We start from the raw sequence: 19,606 nt of genomic DNA on the forward strand, positions 1-19,606 counted from the left end.
CATGTTCTATCAAACAGTCCACAACACAGCATCAGGGAACTTCAATACACTGTTAAAGTGAAGCAGCAGTCATGAGAAGAGAGAATCCAGCATTTCTGATGGATGGTGGAGTGTCAGCTATTTAACAAAGATTGATGGGGAAATTAGTGACTGACAAAAACATTAATACATTTTTAATTCATTAATCAAGTCACTGATTCCTCACCAATTGCATTTGATTATGATTTGGTTCATCCAACAACATACCAATGAACTAATACAACCACAAAGACCAATTAAAATGAACAAATTATGGTTAAAGCTTCCCAATAAACCATTTAGATCTCTAGTTCTGCAATAGCAGAGTTTAAATAAGAATGTAATTGCAATTGTCATTCTTCCCAGGGAATTGTGAGAAACCAGACCACTGAAATAAATTATGCATTACTTAAAATACAGAGCTCATCACATCAACGTAATTTACATCAGCAAAGGTTCCAAATGGGATTACGTTCCAGTTGTCCATCGAAAAGGGCAAGAAGTATTGTTGTATGAGATTTTGAATGCACAAGTTCACTGGCTCTGTGATCTTTAGATTCCAGGACATGTGCAATGGCAAACTGTCAATATGGCTGTGAGGATGTGGAGGGAGAGGTCCGCTGTTTCTGCCCATCTTCTGGATTACAACTGGGACCAGATGGAAAAACCTGCATAGGTCTGTGCTCTCTCTGTAATCTCGAGTACGAGAACAAAGTTTACCACAAAAATAAAATGACTTGCTTATTGATTTCTTTCATGGGAAATTTGTATCCCTGGAGAAGCCAGACCCCCCCCCCCAGCTACCCTTAAACTCAGTCAGAGGGCAGTGGAGAGTCGACAAAGCTGCAAGTAAGTATGCAGGTGCGGAAGGGCAGTAAGAAGATAAATGGTATGTTGGCCTTCATAGCTGCAACTTCATGTCTTGCTGCAACTTACAGGGCCTTGGTGAGTCAGCACTTGGAATATTGTGTGCCATTTTGGTCTCCTTACCTGAGGTAGGATGTTCCGGCAATGGAGGGAGTGCAACAAAGATTTACCAGACTGATTCTTGGGATTCATGTATGAAGAGAGACTAGATTGATTAAGATTGTATTCATTGGAGTTTGGATGAATGAGGAGGGTTGGGGATTTTAAAGAAATCTGTAAAATTCTAAATTGACCAGACAGGATAAATGCAGAAAGTGAAAGTATGAGCACAGAGTCTGGAACCAGGGGATGCATTCTAAGGATGCAAGGCAGGCCATTTCGGAACTGAGACGAGGAGCAATTTCTTCGGCCAGAGAGCGATGAGCTTTTGGAAGGATGAGCCTTGTCACAGAAAGCAGTTGAGGCCAAACAGTTAATGTTTTTAAGAAGGAGATAGGTATAGCTCTTAGGGCTGAAGGGATCAAAGAGTATGAAGAAAACGTGGGAATGTGGTGCTGTGTTAAATGATCAACTATGACTATTTGAACAGCAACAAATGACAATGGTTGCATAGTCACCATTAGAATGGCTAGGTTGTAGATTCATTAGCTGAATTCGAGGGATTTGAACCTATGTCCGTAGAGTATTAACCAGAGCTTTCTGGATTACTAGCCCAGTGTCAATTACTACCTCCCCAAAGAAAATGTTGGAAGCAATATTTTTCTGCTAAGTAATTGAGACATTGTTTGGTAAATGTATGTCAGTTGTAACAGTCATGTTTACTGTTCAAATTCACACAGACTTCAAGCTGTTAAATCAACTTTAACCTGAACTGTTTCGACATCACTTAAAGGAGAATGCTTGTTGACTGCTGGTTTGATATCATGTAAAGAGGGCAGACTGAAAGCTGAATGCAATGGGAGTAACTTTCAGTATTCTCCAATTAATTTAAGAAGAAAGCCAATTGGAAATAAAGGTTAAAGTTAGAAAGGAGACAACCTAAACAATAAATGACCCTTCGGTATTTGACAGGAGTCTATAGTTATGTCAATTATTCATTTAGTTCCTAGAAGCTGAACACACATTTGTAGATACTTTTAATTAATCTGTTCTGGCTGCTTGTCCAGCACAGGTGGGACTTCAACCCAGAAGTGGCCCACAGACAGGGACACTACCACTGTGCCTTATGAGCCTGATGTGATTTGAACATGCACTTTTCAAATGTGGAGTCAAACACTCTGCTGTTGTACCATAAGCCCTTGCAATAAAACAGTTTCATAAACAGGGAGGAGTTGTTATTGTTGGAACCAGCAAGTCTGGGAGTAAGCCAGTTAACCTAATTAGAAATCGAAATTATTCCTGCAGGACGCAGAATCAAAGAGCAGTTTTGGTGGTGTAAGTTAATTACTTTACGTTTCAGTTTGAAGAATCTCTAAGTTGTCTTGATGTCATGAAGATGGGTTGGGTGTTAGGAAGGCTCTTTTGTTTCAGGTTATCTGTATGCTTGCTCACAGATAGTTCAGCATGGGAATTGATGAAGACCATGCAGCTGTCATCTTATTAGCTTGCAGTTCACTCAGGGAGAAAGAGAAAGAGATGCTAGCCAGGCCTGCACCTTAAGTAGAGAAAATGCTAACTTTATCACTCACCATATGGAGTGTGGATGGAAGCCCGGACACAGTTTGAAGGCAGAATTCATGAAAGAAAAGAGACTGAGAGATTTGCCTAGCTTGGAACTAGAGGAAGAAATCTGCAGTAACCCTCACTGAGAAAACACCCAATTTAGCTTAGAATCAGGGAGAGAGAAATCTAGGAGCTAAAGAGTAGTTTGGACCAAGAGAGTAAACAGCGTAGAAACCCAGGGTACTTCCAATTGTCTGTTGAAATCTCAAAACAGGAATTGAAAGTAAAACTCCCATTTAAGGTGAAAGGTCCAAGATCTTTCAATGTACTTACTGATTTGTTAGTACCTAGAAATGCTACTGACATAGCTAGTTTTTTTGTCAACCTGAAAGGGATAAGGAGTAAACGATAGATGAGGATAGAACCCAAGGAGAGAGAAGGACAGTTGAACAGACAAAGGAGTGGATAACAGTCAGTCTAGAAGGGTTAGTAACTATTAATGGAGACTGTTAGTGGCTGTTGCAAGAATGTGAAGAGTTGGCTCCAAGGAAGAAACTAACTTTCATGAATCTGATAGTTAGGCAAATATTTATCTGACTGAGAGTCATAGTGAAAAATGGGAGTTTTAGTTGAGAATGTTAGGCTAAAGTATACGTGATAGTTAGCTAAGCAAGTATTTACTTCATAATGTTTGCTTTGTTTGATTTGTTTCTGTAAAATTAATTTGATTTAAAACATGAAATCATGTTACTTAATTTTTTTTTGGTTAATAACAGGGTGTGTGAATTTCTCTAAAACTTTAACAGTCTCTATTGAGATTGGAACAACACCCTCAGCCTCCAAATACCACCCACCCCACTCTCCCAAATCATTTAAATCCACACCTAGCTCCCCCCATACCCCCACCAACCATGTTCTGGCCCATGCTCCTCCCCACAATAATGGAAGTTGTCTGAATGCATCTGTTGTCCAGCCTCTTTCCTGGGATCAATAGCCACACTTTCCTTACACTCCCTACCTCCTACCCCCCCCATTCACAATCAAACACCCTCCAATTATTTCTGGCCTTCCACCCTGAATCCTGACGATTGCCAAGATGTCCTGCTCTGTTACGCCAATCAAGCTCGCTCCGACTGACCCTTTTTCCTCAGTCAATTCATCTTCCCTTGATCAACTTCTTTTCTCACCCATACATCAGCTCCCTACCCACCCAGCAGCTAATTTGGCTGGTTGCCAGGCTGGGGAACCAATCAACAACATTGCAGAAACAAGGTGGAGTGAAACTTCCACTGGATATGTTGGGGGGTGGAGGTGAGGAGGAATCCTGAATGATGGGTTCCCCACAACATTCTGACGAGTCTGTTCTCTGTAGGTGGGTAACAACACACCCCATTCAACCTATAATCTTAGCTAAATCAACCCACCAGTAGCTGCAGAACATTTAATGTTAATGTTTAACATATTTTAAGTTGAGGATTGTACTCTGCTACTCTCCTCATGTCTGCATGATTTTTCTCTGGGTTCTCCAGTTTTCTCCCACAGTCCAAAGATGTGCAGGTTAGGTGGATTGGGCATGGGAAATGCAGGGTTATATGTTCTGGGTGGATGCTCTTTAGAGTGTTGGTATGGAACTGATGGGCTGAATGGCCAACTTCCACACTCTTTGGATTCTATGGTTCCTCTTAGGCATTTTAGATGAATAAATTTAGCATGGAGCCGTTTCTTTGAGTAAGATCTGGTGGAAACTCAAACAAATGTAAACACATCCTTAGTGGCCTTAGCTCTGAGCTTTGATCCCTTTGCTCTTCTCATGCTAGTGCTAAATGTAGATGCATAAAACATACGATTAATTCTTTACTCCTAACTAAAGCACTTATCTTTCCTGATGACAATGATAATAGAGCACTTGCAAAGTTACCAATTCTTGCCAGTAGATTTCTTGGTGTGAAGTTATGGTGGCATTGTAAGACATAGTACATCAAAGACTGGCCAGTGAAGTTGAGATATAAATCAGCCAGGCTCCGAGTGATTAGTAAACCAGGTCGGAGTGACTCAAAGATTGATTACTGTTTCTTGGTTTCTACACAAAACGATGTTGGAGAGAAGGCAAGCCACAAACTCCTTACAGTTCAAAGACTGGCTAGACTTCTGAGTCTTCAAGAACGTCTAACCCTAATCATAACAGGATAAAGCTGATTAAGCAATCAGTATTCATTCAAACAATTGCATGCTTTTTTCTCCCCAGATTAGTTGTAGAAGCAGCTGGGAGGATTGAAATTCCAAATGATGCTGCTGCCCAAATCCATTCGTTTCCTGGTTTTCCAGAAATGCAGAGTATGATCCCAAACTTAAAACATATTAAACATTAAGAAGTTTACAACGCCCCTTCAGGATAAAATTCACACAATGAAATCATACCTCAACTGCCCATTCACACTCTGCTGAAATGCCTAAGAGAAACCATAGAATCCCAAGAGTGTGGAAGTTGGCCATTCAGCCCATCACGTCCATATCAACACTCCGAAAAGCATCCACCCAGACCCTGTAATCCTGCATTCCCCATTACCAATTCACCTAACCTGCTCATCTTTGGACTGTGGGAAAAAACAGAGAAAACCCATGCAGCCATGAAGAGAACATATAATATCTACACAGTCACTTCAGGGTGGAATTGAACCCAGGTCCCTGGCACCATGAGGCAGCAGTGCTAATCATTGAGTCATTGTTTCTACCACATCCAGCTTCCCATCCGAATTCTAAGCTGTAAAGTTATTTCAGCTGCAAACTAATTCAAAGTTAAGATTCTCTTAAATGCATTGCAATGCAAATCTCTATCTTTGCCATCCAATATTTAATTAAACACAATCTGCAGCTTATTTGCTCATAAGGCTGTTCTCAGAAAACATGCAAGTATATCCATCATTTTTCTGCTTCCCTTATCCAGATATTGATGAATGTGCATCTAGCAAACCTCTGTGCCCTCCTTTGCGGAGATGTGTGAATACATTTGGCAGTTACTTCTGCAAGTGCCAAACTGGCTATGAGCTCAAATACATTGACGGCAAATACAGATGTATAGGTAAGCTTAATACAACAGCTTCTGATCAGTCAGCTGACAACTAAACATCAAAAAATATAAAACAAGTTCTGACAACTGCAGGTCGCTCCTACTCCTCTCGAAAAGCCATTGAATCTTCCAGTTATTCCATGAATACCTCTTATTAATGCACAAAACTATTTTGGATGCATAAACCTAGACAGCACATGTGGGCAGTTCTTGCAGACTCCAAAGATGTTCTGAAACCTGTCCTGATGTCCACCCTTACACAGGTTATTCTTCTGCTTGTAACCCTGAGGCTTTGTAACCAACTCCTATTGTCACTCTGGCTGAGATTTAACTCAGGACAGACTGGGAATACATGCCGAGACATTCTAACCTTTATGGCTCAGCCACTCAATGGGTGGAAATTTTACAGTCACCTGCTGTGCAGGGAGGCCAGCTTGTAAAATGCAGTATGCCTACTCATTCCATTTTAACCAGAGGGTGCAACAATGGCCACTGAAAACCTCTTCCTGCCCCCACTGCTATTTTGCCTATGACAGTGTGAGGTACACACTACATGGATTATCTGGCAGTTTTTAACTGGCTGAACTGGGCAGGTAAGGGTAAGGGTTTGGATGCTGAGAGTGACTTCCTTGAAGGTTTCCTGTGCCAATCAGAGTCACCCTCCATAAGGCGATACACTCCATTTAACCCTCGCCCCGCCTTCTAACCACGCAAACCCACCCAGTCCCCAACCCATGTATAGTGACGTCAGGCCATGCAGGTTACTCAGAATGACCTTGTTGGCCTCCATTAGCTCCCTTTCTACAGAGACTGCTGGTATTCCCACAAGTGACCACCCTAAACATAGTGCCATTGTTCAGCAGCTGTCTGAAGGTGAAACATCCTTCCCATTCGGGAAGACAATTAAGGTCCCTCCAAGTGTGAAGTGGGCTATGGGGTCGTGATTATAGTCAGGGATGCATTTCCCAGCCAACTTTTCGGGTGAGGGGCCAACAACAGCATCCGAAAAATCTGACTTAATGTTTCTCCCAAAGAGACTGGACTACTTTTCTAAAACATAATATTTATGTTGTTTGACAGACATCGATGAATGTGCTACCAATACACACTCATGTAGTGACCATGCAGACTGCCGCAACACACAGGGATCGTTTAAATGTAAATGTAAGCAGGGATTCAGAGGCAGTGGCTTTCAATGCTCTGGTAAGACTTATCAATTATTGTGTTGAATGTTGATTTCCCAAATGCATGCTACTTGTTGAGGAGCCTTAGGTGATGTGAATGCAGATCAGGTACATTTACTTCAGACCATAAGAATTAGGAGCAGGAGTAGGCCATCTGGCCCTTCGAGCCTGCTCCGCTATTCAATAAGATCATGGCTGATCTTTTCGTGGCCTCAGCTCCACTTATCCACCTTCTCACCTTAACCCTTAATTCCTTTATTGTTCAAAAACAATCTATCTTAGCCTTAATTTACTGTTTACTGAAGCAGCGTTAACTAATCCACTGAGCAGGGAATTCCATAGATTTACAGCCCTCTGGGTGAAGAAGTACCTTCTCAATTCAGTCATAAATCTGCTCCCTCTAATCTTGAGGCGATGCCTTCTTGTCCTAGTTTCACATACCAGTGGAAACATCCTCTCTACTTCTACTTCCCAGATGACTGCTCCCATCCCCCCGGCTCCTACTTCAGTCTCACCGCCTGCTCCATTGATGCAGAGCACCGCACACCAGGATGTTGCAGCAAACTTTGTCCGGATTACACCAGTTTGCCCTTGCAAAGGTGCTAACAGTCGCTATCCGTAGGACCATAAGATATAGAAGCAGGGGTAGACCATTCAGCCCATCAAGTCTACTCCACCTTTCAATCAGATCACAACTGATCAGATAATCCTACATTCCACTTTCTCTTTTTCTGACCCTGTCTTTCTCAGCCTTGAATATTCTTCATGATCCAGCCTTGACAGCCCTCTGCAGTAGAGAATTTTAAAATTTACTATCCTCTGTCTTTAATCGGTGACCCCTTACTCTAACAGTACATCTTTACATGTTTCAGTACAAATTAGATGCTTTACTTTACCGTTATCTCAGTGAAAACCAATGGCAACAATGCTGTAAATCCCATGATAACACCAGCCCCCCAACCCCGATGCACCCCAATCCTGATCCGTTATCCCCCACCCTCTCACAACTGCTCCACACTGTTTTTTCCAGAGGTAGACACCGGGTGCTTTGGATATCTTGAGAAATATAAACAAACAGCAATCGACCAATAACTATTCACGGTGTGCTGTATCCAAGCCTTTCTTCTTTCAAATGGTTTATTTCTGTCACCAAGTAAAATGTTAATCCGTCTCTCAGAGTTACAAAATATTAAGCAGATTCTCAACTCAACTTGTCTTAAAGTTGATACCACAAACCGTAAAACATTAATCCACTTGAGTGAAGAAGTGCAAATCAAGCATATTAAAAATTGCTAGAAAACTCTTTCATCGAGAACATCCTTTGAACCATCCTTTGCTTGGTTCTCAAATAATATAAGTTAAAAGGTGTACAGCTGTGTCAACGTCATTATGTTGAAAGCATCTTAAGCATGAAGAGGTTTATCTAGGCTTGTTTGTATGACTCAAAGTATATTGTACATTATAATTTTATGAAATCAATAGAAAATTAGCATAATTTTATTACGGAGAAAGTTGTTTAACCAATCCTGGTTCTAATCTGAGAAACAGATCATAGTTAAATCTTTTAGAATCCTATGCATACATACAATTAAATCCATAGGTTCCAATCCTGGAGAATGAATGTGTGAATGAAGAAAAGGTCTTTCTCACAAACTGTTGTTAACTCGTTTGGTGATAATGGTTTATTTAGTTTTCTCTGTCCAGAGTCCATTAGGATGGTATGAAGGGCTGTGGTATAGGTGAGATCACACTGCCACCATGCCTTCTGTGGGATGTTCTATATCTGACCTCGGACTCAGTTATCTATGTAATGCTCATGTGTAACCCTCCCTGCCAGTCTTAGAGGCTGTGATCTAATGGATACATTCCTAGCTTATTCCTCAAGAAAGAGAGATTTTGGAGATTATGAGAATCGTCATTGGTTGTATCATTGACAACATTCTTGCACCTCCAAGAGCTGCTTAGAATGTTGTGGCATCTGCTCGTGAAAGACAAAATCTTATGGTCAAACTCACCGCAAGAGTATGCGGAACCCATTTATGGGACAACTTGAATTTTCCCTCCTTTTAAAAAATAGACAAGACCATATTCAACATAAGCTGAAAAATGTGTTGCTGGAAAAGCGCAGCAGGTCAGGCAGCATCCAAGGAGCAGGAGAATCGACATTTCGGGCATAAGCCCTTCTTCAGGAATCTCCTGCTCCTTGGATGCTGCCTGACCTGCTGCGCTTTTCCAGCAACACATTTTTCAGCTCTGATCTCCAGCATCTGCAGTCCTCACTTGCTCCTTATTCAACATAAGCTAAGTTGACCTCATAGTTGTATCTGAATCTGTGAAAACACAAATTATAACCTGCATTTAACAGAGATAAAGTGTAATTGAGATGTAAAGTGAGAAAGGACATATGGTTAACAACGAGTAGCTGAATCATCAGGCGAAGATAGGTCTTAAATGATGAAGAAGAAGTGGAGAGATCAAGGGCTTCAGGGATAGAATTCCAGAGAAATGGACATGTCTTTGAAGCATATTGACTACTCGTGGTAGTGAGAAAGAAGGGAAGAAAGAGATGAGAGTGCGACTCAGAGTTCACTGGGTGGTTTTGTGCAACGGGCAGAGGTTATAGAAACAAGGAAGGTTGAGCTTAAGAAAGGAATTATTAGAATACAATGTCTGTACAGCCTCACTTCACACAACCATCCAGAATCACAGGATCGCCAGCGTCCAAGCCTCTGCTGAACTCCAGGTTCCCAAGCCTTTCTCGTTACCAATAGCTTTCAGAGCGTTGGGCCATTTAATCCTCCAGGTCTCTCCAATGCTGCAGGTCTATTTCAATGTTGCCTGGCGTGTAATGGAGCAAGCTTGTGATGATAGCTACACAATACTGGGCATAAATAGTACAGCGTGGGCATAGTTAGAACTGACTAGACCACTACACTATGTTAAAACATTATACTTTAGAATGGGAGTCTTAAAACCTCATGAAGATGAACACATGGAGAGAGCCTGGTGCGGCTATGTTATAAATAAGTGTTTAGTTTGAAAATAGAATAAATAACATTACTTTGAAGTCTAAGCCTCAAGACAAATACTTGACTTTGCATTCTCCTTGATCAGTCTGTGTTGAACCCAAACTCGGAGGGTGGAATCTTCTAGGGGTCTAAGCACATGGGCAAGGGCAAGCTTTGTGAATGAATCAGATGAGAGGTATAGCGATGCCTATCGCAATGTCTCACTGCACCTTTTATGCTTTCCACAAAAGTGTAGCGAGTTTTACACTAGGGCAGTGCAAGATGCAAATTACGGGGGATTATTGCTTGTTAAACACCTCAACTGCCCAACGCACCTAATACTTATTCAGTTTCTATCTTCCCAAATTCACCCAACAAACTTGGTGTACCCTGGAGCGGGTACCTGATCGATTCAGCTCACAGCTTCCTCGGAACCACCTCTATGTTGTGTTCAAGCAAAGTACATCTCAGGGCACAACCCACGGACACCACCTGCATCCACCCCCATCCACAGACACTGGCATCCAGCATGGTTGCAGGCTGCTTACAGAGTCACATTGCATGGCACATTGGCAGCTATCCCTGAAAGGCTGCAGCAAAGGGATACTTTGCATACACTGAGAAGTACCCATATCCAGGGATGGACCGGGCGGTTCGCTGACTCTCTTAGCGCTCACAGTATCTATGCCTCGCCATGCCTTTGGGTGAAAGTGAGGACTGCAGATGCTGGACATCAGACTCAAGATTAGAGTGGTGCTGGAAAAGTACTGCAGGTCAGGCAGCATCTGAGGAGCAGGAAAATTGATGTTGCAGGCAAAAGCCCTTCATCAGAAAGCCCTTCCTTTGCCCGAACTGTCAACTTTCCTGCTCCTCGGATACTGCCTGTCTTGCTGTGCTTTTCCAGCACCAGTCCTGTAATTGTTAGTGCACTGGCTGTCTAAGCATTTCCAGTCCTGATGTATTGAGTTGCTTTTTAGCACAGACACCCAGGCTTCTTGTCATGCTTGGTGGTGGGGATATGTCCAGGGTGACACATATATCTTGCTCTAAAGCACATCAAGATGTTAAGTTAACACCTACAGCACGTGCCTGCCTGACAACACATCACACTTTCACTAAAGCAAATGGCCATGACAGAAACTGGTGGGGATGAATACTCAGTGCAATCAAGTGGTGGGAGGGTGGTTGTCTTCTGTCAGTCCCGGTCTCCTGGTATCATCAGTCCTAGGCACAGTCCACCACAGTCTCTGCATCAAGGTCTGTCATCTGATTGGCATGCTCACCATCAGGGCATCTGCTCCTTGTACAGTCTGGAGATGTCCAGCAGTCAATCCTGCAGGGTCAGCACAAGTAGTCAGGAGAATTGTGCATCATCAGTCCTCCTCAAGTCAGTCCAAAGTCTGGGAGAATACAGGTGGAGAGTCTGTCTGACAAACATTCAGGAGGATCCAAGGAAGGGCAGTGGAAGAATCACTACCAAAGGCAGGGGGTGGTCAGAATGGGGCTGGAGGGAATCAGTGGCATTTTTTGAGGTGAGGACAATGAGGACGACAGGGAGAAATCCAAAGTGAATAGGGAGTATGCAGAACAGCATTGGAAGGCATGGTAGATGAGGAGAGGATGTTTAATGGCAGTGACCAGCACCATGGCTTTCACAAGGGAGCATGAAGGAGCAGGGTGGGCACTGTTAAGTTACAATGTCAGGGTTCGGGGGGCAGGTATGGAAGTTGGGATGAAGTTTAATGTGGTGGATCTTGATGCGGACAAATGGAAATGGGCTGTCAAGCTGGTGATAAGTTAGAGGGCGTACTATTTTGAACACTTGCAAAGCCACTTTGGAAGCTTTAGTGCCAAATCATAAGTTCTTTAGGGACATTAGCTTCAATGTTCTGATAGTCAGTGGTTGGTTCTGAAGTGTCAGCTTGAGGATGGCTTACCATATAATCTTCAATCAACTGAAAAAGGGCCAAAGTGTGCTCTCATGCTAGCAGTTGATTACTATACCTGTCCTCTCCCATTTGTTTTTACTGAAATACAACAAATACATGTAAAAGTTACTGTTTTTTTTCTGAGATACAATGAACAGCAATCTGTAAGAAGCTGTTAAACAAATCTTTCTTTCCTAGTTAAACCTTTCCTCGAAGGAACCTTTGAGAGAGAACAAGGCAGTGCTGATGATGAAATCCTCAATGGTAAGAACCCAGTGATTTTTTCCACTATTATTTTGCAATCAATCAAACATCCTCTACATATAGAGTCATAGACTCAAAGAGTAATACAGCATGAAAACAGATCCTCCGGTCCAACTAGTCCATGTCAACCAAGTTCCCAAACTAAACTAGGCCCACTTGTCTGGTCTTGGCCCATATCCCTCCAAACCTTTCCTATTAATGAACTTATCCAAATGTCTTTAATGTCGTAACTATACCTGCAACCACCACTTTCTCTGGCAGTTCATTCCACGCATGAACCACTCTGTTTGACAAAGTTGTCCCTCATGTCCTTTTTAAATCTTTCTCCTCTCACCTTAAAAATATGCCCCCTAGTTTTGAAATCCCCCATCCTAAGGAAAAGACCCTTGTCACTCACCTTATCGATGCCCCTCATGATTTCATAAACCTCAATAAAGGTCACCCCTCAACCTTCTATGCTCCAGTGGAAAACATCCCAGTTTATCCAGCCTATTTTTATATCTCAAGTTTTCCATTCCCATAACATATACTTTTGCCATATACAGTATAGTCAACCTTCTCATACCTGTGACAGAAATACCGAGGTTGATTTAAAACTGTGGGCAATTTTATAGGAAAGATCACTCTTCAACTGAAAAACAATACAGTTCCTTCCAAGAAGATACAATTCTGTGTTGTGGATAACTGTTCTAACAGCTTTTGGTAACTACCATAGTCTGCGAACAAGCAAAATTCTCAAACAGAGTTCAGCATCCAGATGAAACTTGTAGTCAATTTAATCAACGGTCTCTGCAGATTAATGAAAAACTATGATTATTGAATTTTGAAATCAGAACTCATAAAAGCCAGAATTGTTACTGGAATTATTGGTGAGTCTTCATCAGATTTATTCCAGTCCAAAGAAGATTTGACTTTGAAAGACTTTTCAACTGAAACTGGCAATCAAGAATAGTCAGAGACAAATCCTGAGAGGAGAAGGACGGTGTTACCACAGAGGACCAATAAATTCTATCCACTTTATAAAATGCACAAATACTTCACAGACACGGGACAAACCAATATACAAAGTAGACCAAACAGAAGTTACTAAGAAGTCAGTGAAACAAAGAAGCTTTACATGCACAAACTATGCCCAATGATGACAAAAAGAGTATGCTACATTTGTGAAACTAAAGGTGACTTGTAGAAGATGAGCTAAACTGAAAATGTGTTGCTGGAAAAGCGCAGCAGGTCAGGCAGCATCCAAGGAACAGGAGAATCGACGTTTCGGGCATAAGCCCTTCTTCAGGAAACTGCCTGACCTGCTGTGCTTTTCCAGCACCACTCCGATCTAAATTGACTCACTTATACCTGCCTGAAAGGCACAAGTGAGGAGTACAATGGAATATGCTTCCCTTACCTGGATAGGTCCACTTCCAACTGTCAAGATGCCCAGCATGCTCCAGGACAAAACAGCCCATGTGATTGACACTGCATCCACCATATTAGAAAGTCATTCCTTTCCTCAGGTGCAATTGCATATACCATCTATAATATGCACTGCAAGATTTCAAAGATTCTGCAGCAACATATTGCAAACCTACAATCTCTACCACCTAGAAAGACAAGGGGAGCAAATGAATGGGAACACTAGAAAGTTCCCTTCCAGGTCATATACCATCCTGACATAGAATTATCATTGTCACTAGGTAAAAATCCTGGAATATCCATCCTAAAAGCACTAGGGTGTATCTACTCCCAAAGACTACAATGGTCCAAAAAGCCAGCCTGCTGCCACTACTTTCTCAAAGGCAATTAGGGATGAACAATAAATGCTGGCCCTGGAAATGCATTAATAAAAAAACAATTGATCAGACAGCAAAGCAATCCGCTGAACAAATTGATAGAGCAGGTACTATTTTGTTGTTGGACGATAAGTCAACAAGTTCAAGCACAAGGTTGTAATCCTTTGTCTTTCAAAAAAAAGAGAGATCAGTGTCAGTGACAGATAATAGTAAGTAAAAACCAATCCTTAGTTACAGATATGAAAATCACTAGTTCACCAGGAAGACATTTACAGAGGGTGAAGTAAGATGTCCAAATAGGTTCAAACGTAGGAAGCTTACATACATCAACACAGATGTATCAGCAAACTCAGAAGAAAGGTTTGCTTGTGAAGCTGATTGGGTCAGTTTGTCTTGATGGAGATGCAACCAAATAGTCAACCACTTTTTGCAGCTGGATAAACATCCAACCCCCCCACACTGAAGATTTATATGCAAAGATGGTGGGGGTGGGGGGGAGCTAACCTTCTTGAAGCTGGACATGAGCCACGTGTATTTGTAATTGTGGTTAGGTGAGGATTTGCAGATGTACGCTACAATACCCATAAGAGTTTGTACCAATTTATGAGACTGCTAATTGGGGTATCGTCAGCCTACCCCAGGTCATCATTTATCCAGATAACGTGTTAACAACAGGGGAGACTGATAAGGAACACTTACAGATCTTGGATGTAGTCCTTAGATGTTTCCTGAGCAGATGTACCCCTTACAAGGGAACAATTTGTGTTCTAGGCATCCCAAGTGACCTATTTGGGCTACAGAGTGGACAAAACAGGGTTACACCCATTGGAAGATAAAGTGAAGGCGAATAAATGTGCCTGACTCCCACGTCTGTACCAGGGCTTAGGCCCTCCTTTGGGCTGGTGGATTATTATGGGAAGTTCAGACATAACCTGGCCTCAATCCTGGCAACTTTGTATCAACTCTTAAAAAAGGGTCAGCCTTGGAAAAGGCTGTGTAGCCAAGCCATAGCTTTCAGTGAAGTGAAAAAGCAGCTATCATCCTCTGAGGTGTTGGACACATTGTGAACCCAGTGAGATCTGGTATTGATATGTGGCATTGGGGTAGTATTAGCTCATAGGTAGCCCAGTGGAGAGGAATGCCCAATAGTGCATGCATCCAGGATCTTGGCTCAAGCAGAGCTTAATTATGCCCAGATACAGAAGGAAGGTTTGCCGGTCATATTTGGAGTCAGAAAATTCCACCAATACCTTTACTGACATAAATTTGTAATAATAACAGATCACAACTCCTGCTTGGAATGTTTAAAGAGGACAAGGGAGTTCCAAGCATGGCATAGTATTATGGGGAGCAAGAGTGATTGTCCCGAGCAAAGATCGCTACTGGATATTGGCTGAACTCCAAAATTAAAATGTTGGCGAGAGGTTATGTTGTGGCCAAGTTTGGATGCAGGCATAGCCGCACTAGTGGGGCAGGGTGCTAACAAGGACAGAAATGACTGCCAACAACTTCCCTATTCGTGGGAATGGCCAGGTAAACCCTGGATTCAGTTACACATCATCTATGCAGGTCCTTTCATGGGCTCAATGTTCTTAGACATTGTCGATGCCCACTCAACATGGCTGAATGTGCCAAGAGTTCATTCATCAAACACGGAGACAATTATAGAAGAAGAGCACACATCTTTTGCAATACACGGATCTCATAAATGTTGGTCACAGATAATAGGTCATCATTCACCAACAGGGAATTTGAGCATTTCCTAAAATTAGATGGCATCTGACATCTAAGAACAGCTCCATATCAATGGCCTGAAAGAAAGAGCAGTCCAAACTTTGGAGGGAGGTTTAAAGAAACAACCTACAGCTTCACTAGATAGCAAACTGCCCCAATTCATTTTTGATTGTAGGATCACCCCTCATGCAACTACAGGGACAGTTCCACCAGAGTTGCTAATGGAGATAAGAAACTGTCCAGGTTAAATCTGATCCACTAAGCAAAAGATACAGTTTACTTTAGAGGCTGAAGTTTTGCGTAGGAACCACAGAAATGGCCCTGCATAGGTAAGAGGCTTGATTGACGGAACGTCAGTTCCAGTGACATATAAAGTGATTGTAATGAAGTCAGCTAAAAAATATGGCTGCTCTGACTGGGACTGTTAAATCTTGTTTATCTGGAGCTGACAGATAAAAACAGTAGTGTCAGACATCCTGTTCACTCTGAGAGCTGGCTCAGAGGGAGCTGGATCGGTATTAGGGACACCACATGCAAATAAAGGTTGACTGGCTGATGGGATACTGGCCTCTGTGAGGTACTTCAGTTACCATTACTAAATCTCCTACAAGCAACATGCTGGAGGTTACATTTGGCCAGATAATGAACTGGATGTGCCACATAAATAGTATGGCTACAAGGGCAGGTCAGAGGCGAGGAATACTCTGGTGATTAAGCCACCTCCTGACTTCCCAAAGTCTCTCCACCATTAACAATGTGCAAGTCAGGAGTGTTATAGAATGTTCTCCACTTGCCGGGTGAGTGCAGCTCCAAACACACTCAAGAAGCTTGACACTATCCAGAACAAATCAAAGCTTGATTGTTTATGGATGTTGTGCCATACAGTCTGTCCACTACCGGTACTCAGTAGCAGCAGTGTGTATCATCTACAAGGTGCATTGCAGATATTCAATATTCTTCCAAAACCACAGTTACTTCCATCTAGAAAGACAAGGGCAGCAGATGCATGGGAACACCACCCCTCTGCAAGTTCCCCACAAAGTCACTCACTGTCCTGACTTGGAAATATATTGCTGCTCCTTCAGTGGTACTCAGTCAAAATTCTGGATCTCCCTCCTTCAGGGCCTTGTGAGTCTACCTAAACCTAATGGACTGGAGCGATTCAAGAAGGCAACTCACCATCAGCTTTTAAAGGGCAACTAAAGACAGTGAATAAATATTGACCCAGCCAGTGATGCCCACATCCCACAAATGAACTTACAAAAGTTCCCACACTGGACCATTCTCCAAGCATGCCAAGCAAATTGGCAAAGAGAAAGGAGTCCTCATTTGCCGATCGGATTCATAGAGATGTACAGCATGGAAACAGACCCTTCGGTCCAACATGTCCATGCCGACCAGATATCCCAACCTAATCTAGTCCCACCTGCCAGCACCCGGCCCATATCCCTCCAAACCCTTCCTATTCATATACCCATCCAAATGCCTCTTAAATATTGCAATTGTACCAGCCTCCACCACATCCTCTAGCAACTCATTCCATATCCGTACCACTCTCTGTGTGAAAATGTTGTCCCTTAGGTCTCTTTTATATCTTTCCCATCTCACCCTAAATCTATGCCCTCTAGTTCTGGACTCCCCAACCCCAGGGAAAAGACTTTGTCTATTTATTCTATCCAGGCCCCTCATAATTTTGTAAACCTCTATAAGGTCACCCCTCAGCCTCCAACACTCCAGGGAAAACAGCTCCAGCCTGTTCAGCCTCTCCCTATAGCTCAAATCCTCCAACCCTAGCAACATCCTTGTAAATCTTTTCTGAACCCTTTCAAGTTTTACAACATCTTTCTGATAGGAAGGAGACCAGAATTGCATACAATATTCCAACAGTGGCTGAACCAATGTCCTGTACAGCTGCAATATGACCTTCCAACTCCTGTACTCAATACTCTGACCAATAAAGGAAAGCATGCCAAATGCCTTCTTCACTATCCTATCTACCTGCGACTCCACTTTCAAGGAGCAATGAATCTGCATTCCAAGGTCTCTTTGTTCAGCAACACTCCCTAAGACCCTACCATTAAGTGTAGAAGTCCTGCTAAGATTTGCTTTCCCAAAATGCAGCACCTCGCATTTATCTGCCACTTCTCTGCCCATTGGCCCATCTGGTCAAGATCCTGTTGTAATCTGAGGTAACCCTCTTCGCTGTCCACTATACCTCCAATTTTGGTGTCATCTGCAAACTTACTAACTGTACCTCTTATGCTCACATCCAAATCATTTATGTAAATGACAAAAAGTAGAGGACCCAGCACCAATCCTTGTGGCACTCCACTGGTCACAGGCCCCCAGTCTGAAAAACAACCCTCCACCACCACCCTCTGTCTTCTACCTTTGAGCCAGTGCTGTATCGAAATGGCTAGTTCTCCCTGTTTTCCATGAGATCTAACCTTGCTAATTAGTCTCCTATGGGGAACCTTGTCGAACGCCTTACTGAAGTCCATATAGATCACATCTACTGCTCTGCCCCCATCAATCTTCTTTGTTGCTTCTTCAAAAATCTCAATCATGTTCGTGAGGCATGATTTCCCACGCACAAAGCCATGTTGACTATCCCTAATCAGTCCTTATACATGTACATCCTGTCCCTCAGGATTCCCTCCAACAACTTGCCTACCACTGTGGTCAGGCTCACCGGTCTATAGTTCCCTGGCTTGTCTTTACTGCCCTTCTTAAACAGTGGCACCACGTTTGCCAACCTCCAGTCTTCTGGCACCTCACCTGTGACTATCGATGATACAAATATCTCAGCAAGAGGCCCAGCAATCACTTCTCTAGCTTCCCACAGAGTTCTCGGGCACACCTGATCAGGTCTTGGGGATTTATCCACCTTTATCCATTGCAAGACATCCAGGACTTCCTCCTCTGTAATCTGGACATTTTGCAAGATGTCACCATCTATTTCCCGACAGTCTATACCTTGCATATCCTTTTCCACAGTAAATACTGATGCAAAATACTCATTTAGTATCTCCCCCATTTTTTGTGGCTCCACACAAAGGCCGCCTTGCTGATCTTTGAGGGGCCCTATTCTCTCCCTAGTTACCCTTTTGTCCTTAATACATTTGTAAAAACCCTTGGGATTCTCCTTAATTCTATTTGCCAAAGCTATCTCATGTCCCCGTTTTGCCCTCCTGATTTCCCTCTTAAGTATACTCCTACTTCATTTATACTTTTCTAAGGATTCACTCTATCTATCCTGTCTATACCTGACATAAGCTTCCTTCTTTTTCTTAACCAAACCCTCAATTCCTTTAGTCATCCAGCATTCCCTATACCTACCAGTCTTCCCTTTCTCCCTGACAGAAATATACTTTCTCTGGATTGTTGTTATCTCATTTCTGAAGGCTTCCCATTTTCCAGCCGTCCCTTTACCTGCGAACATTGCCTCCAATCAGCTTTCGAAAGTTCTTGCCTAATACCGTCAAAACTGGCCTTTCTCCAATTTAAAACTTCAACTTTTAGATCTGGTCTATCTTTTTCCATCACTATTTTAAAACGAATAGAATTATGATCACTGGCCCCAAAGTGCTCCCCCACTGACTCCTCAGTCACCTGCCCTGCCTTATTTCCCAATAGTAGGTCAAGTTTTGCACCTTCTCTAGTAAGTACATCCACATACTGAATCAGAAAATTGTCTTGTACGCATGTAATAAATTCCTCTCCATCTAAACTTTAACTCTATGGCAGTCCCAGTCAATGTTTGGAAAGTTAAAACCCCTACCATAACTACCCTATTATTTTTACAGATAGCTGAGATCTCCTTACAATTTCCCTCTGACTATTGGGGGGGTCTATAATACAATCCCAATAAGGTGATCATCCCTTTCTTATTTCTCAGTTCCACCCAAATAACTTCCCTGGATGTATTTCCAGGAATATCCTCCCTCAGCACAGCTGTAATGCTATCCCTTATCAAAAATGCCACTCCTCCTCCTCTCTTGCCTCCCTTTCTATCCTTCCTGTAGCATTTGTATCCTGGAACATTAAGCTGCCAGTCCTGCCCATCCCTGAGCCATGTTTCTGTAATTGC

At 42.6% G+C, this 19,606-nt stretch overlaps 1 protein-coding gene across 1 annotated transcript in view; it reads left to right on the top strand.

Moving 5' to 3' along the window:
• egfl6 (EGF-like-domain, multiple 6) overlaps nucleotides 1–19,606 on the top strand; it is an 84,300-nt gene that overhangs the window by 38,013 nt on the left and 26,681 nt on the right. The window contains exons 5-8 of the mRNA XM_043700595.2: nucleotides 575–694; nucleotides 5,492–5,626; nucleotides 6,695–6,817; nucleotides 11,933–11,998. Coding sequence (XP_043556530.1) covers nucleotides 575–694; nucleotides 5,492–5,626; nucleotides 6,695–6,817; nucleotides 11,933–11,998 — 444 coding nt within the window. The remainder of the gene's footprint in view (nucleotides 1–574; nucleotides 695–5,491; nucleotides 5,627–6,694; nucleotides 6,818–11,932; nucleotides 11,999–19,606) is intronic.

The sequence above is a fragment of the Chiloscyllium plagiosum genome, unplaced genomic scaffold (genome assembly GCF_037043375.1).
Source record: "Chiloscyllium plagiosum isolate Xiang-an unplaced genomic scaffold, Cpla_swu_hap1 HiC_scaffold_12, whole genome shotgun sequence".
Lineage (NCBI taxonomy): Eukaryota > Metazoa > Chordata > Chondrichthyes > Orectolobiformes > Hemiscylliidae > Chiloscyllium > Chiloscyllium plagiosum.